The sequence below is a fragment of the Tamandua tetradactyla genome, chromosome 3 (genome assembly GCF_023851605.1).
Source record: "Tamandua tetradactyla isolate mTamTet1 chromosome 3, mTamTet1.pri, whole genome shotgun sequence".
In the NCBI taxonomy this organism is placed as follows: domain Eukaryota; kingdom Metazoa; phylum Chordata; class Mammalia; order Pilosa; family Myrmecophagidae; genus Tamandua; species Tamandua tetradactyla.
Window position 1 is genome coordinate 30,589,348 of NC_135329.1, and position 12,301 is coordinate 30,601,648.

At 37.7% G+C, this 12,301-nt stretch overlaps 1 protein-coding gene and 1 pseudogene across 17 annotated transcripts in view; both read left to right on the top strand.

The window, feature by feature from the left end:
- HMBOX1 (homeobox containing 1) overlaps nt 1-12,301 on the top strand; it is a 280,883-nt gene that overhangs the window by 254,010 nt on the left and 14,572 nt on the right. For 7 of the 17 annotated variants that reach the window (XM_077152922.1, XM_077152925.1, XM_077152928.1 and 4 more), the window contains 4 exons: nt 7,943-8,025; nt 9,705-9,800; nt 10,649-10,743; nt 10,981-11,052. In XM_077152922.1, coding sequence (XP_077009037.1) covers nt 7,943-8,025; nt 9,705-9,800; nt 10,649-10,743; nt 10,981-11,052 — 346 coding nt within the window. Of the gene's footprint in view, nt 1-7,942; nt 8,026-9,704; nt 9,801-10,648; nt 10,744-10,980; nt 11,086-11,935; nt 12,025-12,301 lie in introns of all 17 variants that reach the window. The other 10 variants (XM_077152929.1, XM_077152936.1, XR_013172433.1 and 7 more) reach the window with 9 other exon arrangements.
- LOC143677204 (trafficking protein particle complex subunit 2-like) lies at nt 1,038-7,917 on the top strand (annotated as a pseudogene).

A 12,301-nucleotide genomic window follows, 5' to 3' on the forward strand; every position in this document is an offset into this window, starting at 1 on the left:
CCCTTACCAGATACCAACTCATCCTGGGATTTCTGTCCCATGTTGCCAGGGAGATTTACACCCCTGGTAGTCATGTCTCATGTGCGGGGGCAGGGGGGGGAAGGGAGTGAGTTCACCTGCCAAGTTGAATTAGAGAAGTCACATCTGAGCAGCAAAAGAAATTCTCTAGGGGTGACTCTTAGATAGGGTAAGTAGGCTTATCCTATCCTTTGCAGGAATAAGTTCCATAGGGGCGAACCCCAAGATTTATAAAAATAGCATATGTTCATTTAAAAAATTCAACAGAGAGATAAAGAAGGCAGAATGTGACTATATATATATAGTGATAACTAGTATACAAGATGAGAGAAATGTAAAAGAGGAACAGAGGAATGCTGTGGGCTGAAGAAAATACCTTTAGGCAGCCAGGAGGTGATATTTGAGCTATACCCTTAAAAAATAAACAAGATTTGAGTTGGGGAGGGAGCAAAAAAGATATATTGGCAGGAGAAAGGCACAGAGATGCAGAGAGTTTATAAGATTATTTCATTTTCCTAGACTAATATGTATATACAAGAGTAGCAGGAGATGAAGTTGCAAAGGTATTTAGGGGTGGACTCTGAACACCTCAGTATAATAAACTTTTGAAAATATTGATAGTGTAATGGCATGCTTACAGATGTGTTTTAGGATTTTTGTCCGGCAATTCAAATTGGGTATTTGAAGTGTCATTCACAAGACTATTGCAGTAATTTGGGTGAAAAATTATCATAGTCCGCTATATGACAGTGGCCATAGCGCTGTTCCTTAAATAGAATTTGTAAGTCTGGGTAACTACCATATTCCATCAAATCTAAGAAGGCGGCGCGGGTTCCTTCGCACATGCGCGCATGCGGTCCTGGGTGGGTGTGCTCTGTGCTGCACTGCGCCTGGGTGGACTGGCCGACAGAACTGGGCGTGGGGCCGGCGGTTCCCGGGCGGGTACCTGACCCGAGGCAGATGTGCGCTTCTGGCTACCCGGTGGAGGCGGCTTCGGGCGGGGCGTCTGAGAAGTTAGCTCGGGAGACCAAGAGGCGGCGCGGGCGTGAGGACGGAGCTCTGGAATCCCGCAGCCAAGACAAGTATTAAGGAAAGAAAGTCTTATAATGCAGTTTTGTTTGGTCTCTTCCACCACGACTGACTCGGCGCTTGCATTGTTTGCAACTAGCTGCAGAGTGGCTTACTGAAGACAATGTCTGGAAGCTTCTATCTTGTCATTTTTGGCCATCATGATACTCCAGTTTTCGAAATGGAGTTTCTTACAGCTGGAAAGGCAGAATCCAAAGACGATCACTGTCATCTGAACCAGTTTGTAGCGCACGCTGCCCTCAACCTCATAAACGATCTAACAATATGTACTTGAAAACAGTGAACAAAATTCAACTAGTGGTTTGTTTCAGCATTTGTTACTGCAGGCCATATGAGATTTATCATGCTTCATGACATAAGGCAAGAAGATGGCATAAAGAACTTCCTTACTGATGTCTGTGATTTGTATATAAAGTTTGCACTGAATCCATTTTATGATCCCAGTTCTCCTATTAGATCAAGCACATTTGACGGAAAAGTTCAGTTTCTTGGAAAGAAACGCCTATTAAGCTGAAAGCCGAAAAAGTCTGACATAAACAATGTCACTTCATACAATGGGGTATACTCAGGAAATGTGTACATTGTAAATAACTTGATTAAATAGCCTTGCAAACTTACACATTATAGTCTCAGTTTATCTAAACCTAATGAAATTCTTTTTATATTAAAAAAATAGTGCATCCATTTTCTTGTCACTTATCAGTAGATCACTGCTTGTGAACAATGTTATTTATAATAAGCTCTTTATTAGTAATCTTGAAATATTTTTATTTTAGAAGTTGAAAATTAAGATAGCTTATTCAGATAGGTTTATCGGGATTTAACAATGCAACAAAGTCAGAATCAAGATTTGGTAGACAGATTTCAAACTAAAAGCTTCTGCACTGAGGAATGAATTGATAGCACACAAACATTGATTTACTTATACATTTAGGGATGTTGTTATCAAAGTTAATAGACAACGTGCATAGCACCACCTAAGTAGCAGAAGAAAAGAAAGGTTTTGTGGTGCTAAATGTCACATGTTTGCCTCTGTCAGAGTACACGAATAGCAAATTCTGCAATCATTTGAGAATCCTGGATCCACATTTGTAAAATGGGGTAAAATGGGCATAAACAGCTTAATAGGTGTTTCTTTCCAAGAAACAATGAAAATCCAGACCAGAGGACCACAAGGAAGTATGTGGTTTCTGTCATATTTTATTTCCTTTTCCTAAGATAGTAAAGTGAAAACTAAGTGAACCTATTATTATCTGTACTAGTTAAATTATAAGGCTATTTTAGAATTGTAATCAAAAGGTTGGATTACATTAGCATTTTGTACTTTTAGCCTTTTGGCTATATTCCAGAAAAGGGTGGGGGTGGTCTGTTTTGTATTAATAAGTATGAGATCTTACTGTAAAATAGTAAATATCCCCTGAAAAGTGAGTAACCAGATATATTCTGCACTAATCATAAGCATTTGAAAAATTTTGCTCCATTCTGAGTAACTTGAACAAGTAATTCTGAGATCCTTGTGTGAAGTCGTAACCATAAATTTTTTTTTGTTTTTTTTTTTTTTTTTTTGCAACCGTAAATTTTCACCCTGTCTATTTATTTGGATTCTTAAATAAAAATGTTTGTCAAAAAAAAAAATCTAAGAAGGCCTTGGAAGTAAGATATACCTTTATTTTATATACCAATGGGGGAGAAAAATTCTGCCTACTTAATGATAAGATGCCACCAGTTGAAAGAAGTAACCTAATTTCAGGGATGTTAATAACAAAAAAATGTCCATCATAATATAGAGTAACTGCATGTGAGGAACAGGGAAAGGATAGGATATGTAAGAGAGAAAAGAGGAAGTTGAAGTAATGATGGAAGAGGGAATGAAAACAAGACACAAGTGGAGAAGTTGATTCTGAAAAGGAAGAGCGAACACAAAGATGGCAGCCAACATGGACTCAGGAATAAAAGTCCCTCAGAATTTCTAACCATTGGAAGAACTTGAAGAAGGCCAGAAAGTGGTAGAAAACGCACAGTTAGCAGGGGTCTAAAAGATGATAAAGACATAGCACAAGTTGGATGGGGATGGTAATTGGGCCTCAAAGAACAGTTTATGAAAATAGCCTTGAAATGGAGTGTGGACCTTAATACCCAGAAGGCACCCCCTTTGTAAGATTTGTAACAAAAATTAATATGAATGGAGTTTATAGTTCTAATGGGTTGGTGAACCCAAGAGTCATATCAATGCTAGCAAAATGGCCAAATTCATATAGCATCACAGTTATCCTACAAGAGCTTCCATGCCTACTGATATCTAAAGAAAAATATGAAACTCTCTCCACCTTTCAAAGGACAGTTTTATATCAATTAATCAAAAAAGAAAAGCCACAGGCTCTCCCCTCCGACCCCATTCAGTTTAAGCAGCCTTCATTTTCCACTGTAAATTTTCTAGATAACTCTTATAAGACCTCAAACTACTGAAAAGGAAGCTTGTATTCAAAGGCATTTTGTCTAAAGATACTGTAAATGATACTAATTTTTGGTCATTTGAAATATGCAACTTGTGTTATAATAAATTTTGTTGTCAAGTATAACCATTGTCCACATAGTTGAACTTCTGGGAGCAAGAAATATATCCAGAAAATATATTTAAATTGGTTTCCATCATAACCAATGGTCACATCTAACTCAATTGTGAAAAGACATAACACACAGTCACCTTGCTGCTCATTACGTGGCCTGGGGTCTCCGCCTTCTCCCCTTCTCCTCCCCCTCCTTCCTCCTGCCTTTTCTCCTTACAACAGCCCTCCAGATTAGGGTGCTTTTTAAATAATAGCCCCTGCGACTACTGCTGGATGTGTGTGTGCTTCATCTGCACGCACACACACACACACACACACACACACCCATTTCTCTTTTTAAGTTTTAAATGAATGCCCCCTTCCTTCCAAACCATCATCCTCCCCCCCCACCACCACTACCCTTAGCCAAAGAATAGAGTATAAACCCCTCTGCTCCACTCTGAAATAGGCATTTAATGAGAAATTCTTTCAAGGATTTCCCCATATCTATCCTCACCCCCCATCCCCACATTTATCGAGGAGTGCTGCTTTTTTGTTCCTCCTCCTGAACTGAAGTCCCTTCCTGTACCATTACCACCCAGTGTTTTCCATGATATTTCCTTGCTTTGGCCAGAAGCCATCAAAGTAAGGTTGAAGAGCGTCTTTGGCCTCTGTCATTTAGTTTTAGAACTACAATTCTTTACTCTCCAGCAGCCTGGGAAATAAAATTGGGTTCTCAGCCCCACCCTCTGCTGTCATCAGCTGATACATTTTTTTTAGCTCAGGTTTTATAAGGTGAAAAGAACATTCACCGGGGTTACTCAGTCCTGCCAGCTCTCACAGTTTTTTGGTGCTTAAACTTAGAGAAGGGCTACATGAATTCATTTTTAAGCACACATAATTCCTCTGAATGAATTGTTTTATTTTCTTGTAGTTGCTTTTGTTTTTAAAAATTGAGGAAGTTTTAAAGAGGGCTCTCATTTGGTCATCCTTGCAATCCATTTGGGTCTAGTTTAGAATCTGACAACCAGAACAAAAAGAACCTTGAATTCAGTGCATACTTTAGTTTTGCTCTTGCTGCTTCACGGTCCTTAGCAGGAATTAAGAAAGAACTCAGTGTGCACTGCAGATCACAGAAATTGGCAGAACTTGACTTCCTGAAAAATTGCTGTGTTTTGCCACTTTTCTGTTTAGGACCACTAGATGCCAAAATGTGGATGCCACCAAAATAAAAGCAATTCATTGTGTCCTAAAGTTGTTTGTTTGTTTAATTTAGTATTTGTGTAAAACCACCTTACAAAGAAGCAGAAATGAAGTCTGAAAAGCAATTGATGTTTCCATTAATATTTTTTGGGGGGGGAAACCTTAGTTCTGAGGATTTAACACCCTGTAGGCTAAGTTTAACAATATTCTCTTAGCAGCCTTTTTATTGTCAGGCCATTGCCTGATATTAATATAATAAGAAAAGAGGAAGAGCATGCATCTTTCTTTGCAATGAAAAGAAGGAAAGAATGAGCAATGATTCAGAGAAATTAGAAGTTGAGAAGCTAAAAACTAAGCAAATTCATATGAAATAACCTCCATTTTGGCAAAAAGGAAGGCAAGGCCCTCTGCAAATAATGATACTGGTGGTGTTTGAGGACTTAGGACTTGAGAGTGAAAGGGGTTTCAGGTAAATGGAGTGGGAGTATAAAGAAGGGGATATGAAAGACAGTTGATTAGAAGTAAATTTTAAAATTCCCAGCAGAAGTAAGGACCCAGTTAAGGTTGAAAACCGTTGGATTTATCAAGAAATCAATTGGCCCTATTTTATGATTTTGTTCACGGAAACTTGGTACCGTGAGGGAAGGATGGAAGAAAACAAACGGAAGTTGCTTTCTACAGGTTAGGAGATTGACTGGAGAGGTGTAATGGAAGGACAGAAAAACTAAATAACCTGTTTATCCTAAAGTATCTTCCTGGTTTGACTTGCTGTGGAGTTCAGGATGATGACGGATGAGGCCAGAAGAGGAGTGATAAACAGAGATTAAAAAAAAAAAAATTGAGGGTAAGGCTAAGGGATCAGAGATTATAAGAAGGTGAAGAACAAATTTTCTTGAAGTGGAAGAGTAGGTAAGTAGCAAGTTGGTCAAGGGATTTCAGAATTTAAGATCATAGAGGTAATTCTAGGGGTTAAGTCTTAAAGATGAAGAGCTGCTATCTTTTGAAAGTACAGATGGAAATGTATCTCTGCATGACTTGAAAACCTCTAAGGCTTCCCTTTTCTTTTAGGATGAAGTCTTTACTCCTTACAGAGCAGACAAGTTGGACCTATCCTACTTTCCAAGCTAATATCTCTCTCTCTCTCTCTTTTTTTTTTTTTATGAACCCTTTGCTGTAACCACACTGAACTCTCTTCTATTCTCAGTATCTTCAAGGCTTTTAGCCACCTTTATACCTTTGCCTGAAATGTTTTTCCTCTTTTCTGCTTTAACAACCTCTTGCCCATCTTCAAGACTTAAGTTAGGTGTCACTTCCTCTGGAAGTTTTTCCAGACTCCTGTAAACAAAGTTAAATATGCATTCAACTGTGCTTCCACAGTTCTCTGTTCATGTGTCTTATTGTATTTTACCACAAAATACCTTTGCCTAAATATATAGTTCAAGTAGAGTAAAGACAAAAGTCACTGGAAATGTGGAAGAGGAGCAGATAAGAAAAAAGTGACTTGGAAAGATCCTCAGTATGAACACTGGAGCCCAAAAATGATAGCAGAAAATAGTGGTAGAAGAGAATCCTCCTGCTTATATCATGGATTAAAACAGGAGACCATTGTGAAAGATGGTAGTTGGCAAAAGTGGGGTGATGCAATTATAGGACTTATACTTTAGAGAAGAAAAGACTGTTAGGTAATGGCCACTCCTTTGAGTTGGAATTACAGTGAGGGAATGCCCTCATTGAAAGATTATGAGAGAGAGTGGTACTATCCAAAGATGTTGGGATTTGGGGGTAGTTCATGAGAAGGGCTATGGGCCTCCAGTATTTATTCACAATAGAGTGGCATTTCCACCAGTACAGACAGAATGGTGAAAGAATTAGGCAGGAAGGTAGGGGAAAAAAAGTAAAGAGGGCAGGCCACGGTGGCTCAGTGGCACAGTTCTTACCTGCCATGCCAGAGACCCAGGTTCGATTCCCAGTGCCTACCCACGCGCAAACAAAAAAAAAGCAGCAAAGAAATGGTAGATAGTAGAATTTGGTGAGTGATCCATTTCCTTATCTTAATTTTCCAGGTTCAGAGCACGAAGAGTCTCCTTTTCTTTGTTTAAACTCATAAATGACAGAAAGGGTAGTACTAATTAGTAATCCTTTCCCAGATTAAGTTTCACAGGTCTGATAATGCTAAGGATAGGTTCCATAAACCTAATTTTGGGGGGAAGTGCTATTGTGCAAAGTAGTGCATGCTTTTTTTAACATATGAAAAAATACAAAGATAAAGAAAATGTTTTAAATCTTCTTCCACTAAGCCCCTTTTGCCACAATTAAATAATCAGTATTAACAGCCAGATATGTACTCTTCTATCTTTTATCCATGCACACTTATGTACACATAGGGATTTTTTAAATTCCATATGGTATTTTCACATGCACATGATTCTGAAAAGTGTTTTTTTTTCGGTTAGGAATATGTCATAAACATCTCTCCAGGTCAGTGAATAGAACTCTTTTATTTTTTTCCTAGCCATTTTTTGGGGGGGAGTGGGGTGCATGGTCCGGGAATCGAACCTGGGTCTCCTGCATGGAAAGCAAGCATTCTGCCACTGTTCTTAGCCATTTTTGAATAGTTGTGTGTAGATATTGGCGTCCCGTAATCTGTTCTATCATTCTCCTGTTGGCAGACAATTGGTTTATTTCCAGTTTTTGCCACTACATACAATATGGCACAAAAGAAAGTCCTATTGTTAACAGTGCCTCAGGTAACACAATCTTGTGTTAAATTGTCAGTCATTCATACATATTATAAGTAACTTTTGTATTGATGGCATCTTCTAATGAAGTGCAGCAATGTCTAGACTTGTACTATCCAATATAGTAGCCACTAGTCACATAGTTATTTAAATTAATTAAAATTAAATAAAGTTAAAAATTACGGTAGTGACATTTTAAATATTTAATAGCCATATGTGAGCAATGGCTACCATATTGTAAGCATTGCTCTAAACACGCTAATGTTACATCTTAAAGAACAACACATTCAGTGAGAGCACATTAAATAAAAAGTAAAAGCTTTGCATCTTTATTGGTTGCCTCTGCAGTTACTTCAACGAGAATCAATACCCAGATGAAGCAAAGAGAGAAGAAATTGCAAATGCTTGTAATGCAGTTATACAGAAGCCAGGTAAGGCAGCAAACACAGCTTTGCTCTGTAGTGGAGACCTGAGTTACAGATCAGCGTTTAAGACACTTAAATTTGTCTTACTGTTCCCAACTTTGTGCCCTCAGCTCAGTAGTTACTGCCCCATTCTTATCAAATAACATCTCTCCAAGGGATGTTATGGTATAAAAAATTAAGCACTCACATTGGAAAGTTTCCAGTAAGTGAACCCATATATGATATGAGACCTTGAAATTATTTTTTCAAAGAATGTGTAGACTTCTTTTTTATCTAGGTCTGTTAATAAAAAAGCTGAGACTGGGCCACGGTGGCTCAGCAGGCAAGGACGCTTGCCTGCCATGCCAGAGGACCCGGGTTTGTTTCCGGTGCCTGCCCATAAAAAAAAAAAAAAAAATCTGAGACTGATTTTTTATATATATATTTGTTGTAAATTGTACAATTCTGCATTGCTTTTTGGGAAGGGAGTTCTTTTTGGAGTTGGCTTCTATCTCCTTCCCATGTTGGGATGACTTTTACTTATCTAGGAAGAATTTAGGGGAATTCCAATTTGCAGTCCTTCCTTACTGTTCCTTATAAATCAACAGAGCCACTTAAAAATTCATATATTTTCTTCCTTGTGCTAAAATAGTAAGGACTATTTCAACATTTCAGTTTTATTACCAGAAACCCTTCTCAATTAAGATGATATTATTCTGTTCCATTTGGTCAGTTATTTTGATTGGCTGAAAAACCATATACTAAAAGTACAGAGTTGTATAATAATTAACAGTAATTGGTTCTGCTTCACTTAGAAACTAGACCTTTAGCAATCTAGACCCTACAGATTCAGCTGCAGCTCAACATAAATGGGAGGAATATGTTCCCTCATTTTACACAAGCCAGAAACCACCAGCCTTCCAACCATCCAGGAACGTGAACTGTCCCTGGAAAGTACTTTAGTCCTATATCATCAAGCGCCTAACAACCCTGTTTTCTTGTTTCCAGCCCACTGTGGATTAAAAGCTGAAAATAGAAAAGGACAGAAGAGGGGAATTGTACAAGTGGGTCATTTATTGGCAAGCAGATACTATCAGTGAGAAGTGACATTTGACAGCAAGGGAGATAATAGATTTAAAATGCAAACTGATCTGTGCTGTTTATTTCAGCATAGTTATGATAATGGATGGTCATAGTCACTTGTAGTCTTTTAAGAAGACATGTGTAATATCCTCTATTTAAGATGGCAGGAAACTACATGAGGCCTAAGATGTAAGTAAGCTTCAGTTATGAGGAATCTTGATATAGAATACCGTATTAACCATATTCATCCAGAATGATGCTAATTAAACGAAGCCTCCGTGATACTATAACACGAACTTTGATCTGAACCCTAGCAGGCTGGCTTTTTGGATTCTTTAATATTGTGATGGCTTTCTAAATTGAAGCATATTATGTTATTAGCCACTATGAATGTATTCATTTATGTGTTTATTCATTCAGTAATAATTTAAGTTGTACAGGATAGTAGGTAATGTTTAAAAAAATAATCTGACCCCACCCTACCCCCACAACTGTTAATCTTGACAATAATGCAATCAAAATTGAGCATCTTTTAAAAAAAAGGAAAAGTATTATCCCTTAAAACTAGTTTGTGCTTTGGTCCCAAATATAGATTATCTGAATTTCATTGTCTACATTCATAGGCAAAAAGCTGTCAGATCTGGAACGAGTTACCTCCCTGAAAGTTTATAACTGGTTTGCTAACAGACGGAAGGAGATAAAGAGGAGAGCCAATATCGGTAATGTATCAAGATAGGTTGCTTTCTCCTTTTGAAGTGGTTACAAACATGATGTTTATTTTAGGAGTGGCTTCAATTTAGAACCTGCAGGTCTAAATGATCCTAACTTTTAAGCCTAACAAGAATTGTTCTTACATTTTCCTTCTCTGAATTTTTAATAACTCAGTCTTATTTATACTAATTGTATTATAATAATGACAGTATTGTCACTTATAAAATTCATTGCTTTTAATGTCCAGAATACAGAATTAGACATGGCCTCTGACGAATTCTTCTATGGTATATATTCAAGATGTAGGGTCTTGAAGAGAGGGAACATAATACCCTAAGCTTCTGTATTACTAGTGGTTCACAATTTAGAGATTAGGAATCATCTGATTTAATAGAATTGGAGTGAAAGAGACTTAATAGACAAGAAACACAGTAAAAGGCTGTAGGTAAAGAAAAGCATTTAAGAAATTTGAAATGTTAAGATTGAGGTGGGGGATTGATTTTGAGTTTCTAAAATTGCATTTCATTCATACCCAAGTTCATCATTACACTTCTCAAATGTTTTAAAGACCACCAAGACAGGAGATCTAAACAAGTTATTTGTTGAACACCTAACATTCAACTTCTCAAATTTCACATGCATAGCAGCAGAGGCTTCAGAATGACAAATGTGTATCTCTCCTGACCTGTGTGCAGTTGAATTTCATCCATCTGTAATTTAAAAGGAATATGATGTAGTAGAATCTAGATTCCTGCTTAATTATATTCTAATGTCCCCAATACAAAAATCAATTCAGTGTTTTAACCATTATAATAATGTAACAGATAATTTAGGGATCTATTTGCTTTTTTCGAAGAAGCAGCAATCCTGGAGAGTCATGGGATAGATGTACAGAGTCCAGGAGGCCATTCCAACAGTGATGATGTTGATGGAAATGACTACTCAGAGCAGGTGAGCAACTGAGCAAAGGTTCTTGGTTACAGAGTGGGTGGGATGGTGTGACAACTCAACCTGTGGGTGTGTTTGGTATGGGGTGGGGGAGGGGAAACAATCTAATGTCCCTCCACTCTGCTCATGTGTCTAGTTAGATTTTCATGTAATTTGAAAGGAATATGATAAGATTCAGTTGTCCTGTTTAATTTGTGAGAAATCATTATTCACCCACATGGATTTGTTGTCATACAACAGGATACTTGGCAAGTACGCAATGGGGAGGAGGAGGAGGGAAGAAGTTCAGAGGGAGGCAGAGAAGCAGAGAAGGTAGAAGAAGAGAGGAGGATCTGATCCAAACAAGCAAGTTACACCATTCACCACACAAACACTCAATGTTTGAGAAATATTAAGGGCTACTGGGTAGCTGTAATCCATGCCTAAACATGTACCAATACAGGACACAATGGAAAGTCCCACCCACTATGGCCCCATTGCACTGGGAACTCATGCCACAATGAGTGGTTCTTCCAGAGTCTCGCTGGCACATTGACATAGCCATCCTTTCATAAATGCAATATCTGCATGTCTTCTCATCTTACCTGATTTATTCATCATTGCTTGGGGAACAAAATGTATTTAACTGTAGCCACTGGATGGAATAATTCAGTAACATTGTGGGAATTTTTTCCCTATAAAATTTTTATAGGATTTAGAATTCATTTCTATTTGGATTATGAAGAGAATATATGTTCTCTTCCCTTATACACCAGCAAGAAAACATTTACTCTTACTATGGTAGATAAACCTTTTCCTTACCCCTCACCCAACCCTTAAATATAGTAACTATTTTCCAGTCTGTAGTTTATCCCATGTCTTCCTTCTACCATTTAATAGCCTCTATTTACCACTCTGAGCCACAGGCACTACAAGAGTGCATGTAATTCTATTTCCCTTTTTAAACTCTGAAGACTAATCCATGACTGTATAAATGAAACATACCTTTCACTTTATTAATTTGCAATTATTTTTATAATTTTTAGGGTCAACTGGTTGTATTTCCAAAGTTACCTTTTTCCTTTTAGCACTTGCGAGTTCAAACTCACACGCAAGAGAATGTTCTGTAAGTCTTTCTAATTGGAAACATTCCTATTATTTTTCAATCTGCATGCATAGATAGATCATTTCCATCTTTTTTTTTTTTTTTTTGCAGATGCCCTAAGAGCAATACAGCCCATGCTTTTTTCCTAAGGGACTTACCCTTTTCACTGCTCTTTGGTAGAGTTCCCCTGAAGATGACAGGTGAAAAACTTACCCCTTATCTGTAACACCACCTTCAGTGCCTGACACATCCTGAGATACCAGTTTCCTCTCACAGTGTTATTTTTTAACACATTGAGCTTCACACTCCCCACTAAATAAAATACTTGCCACTTTCGTTATACAGCTGCCTTACAAAGGACAAGTCTACTCATTTTCTTCTATATCCATTTTAAGTAGTTACACTTTTGTCTTTTTGTAATTGAGAATTTTCTAGGGGGGGGGTGGGGGAAGGTGTTGCATAAAAATGCATTTTTAT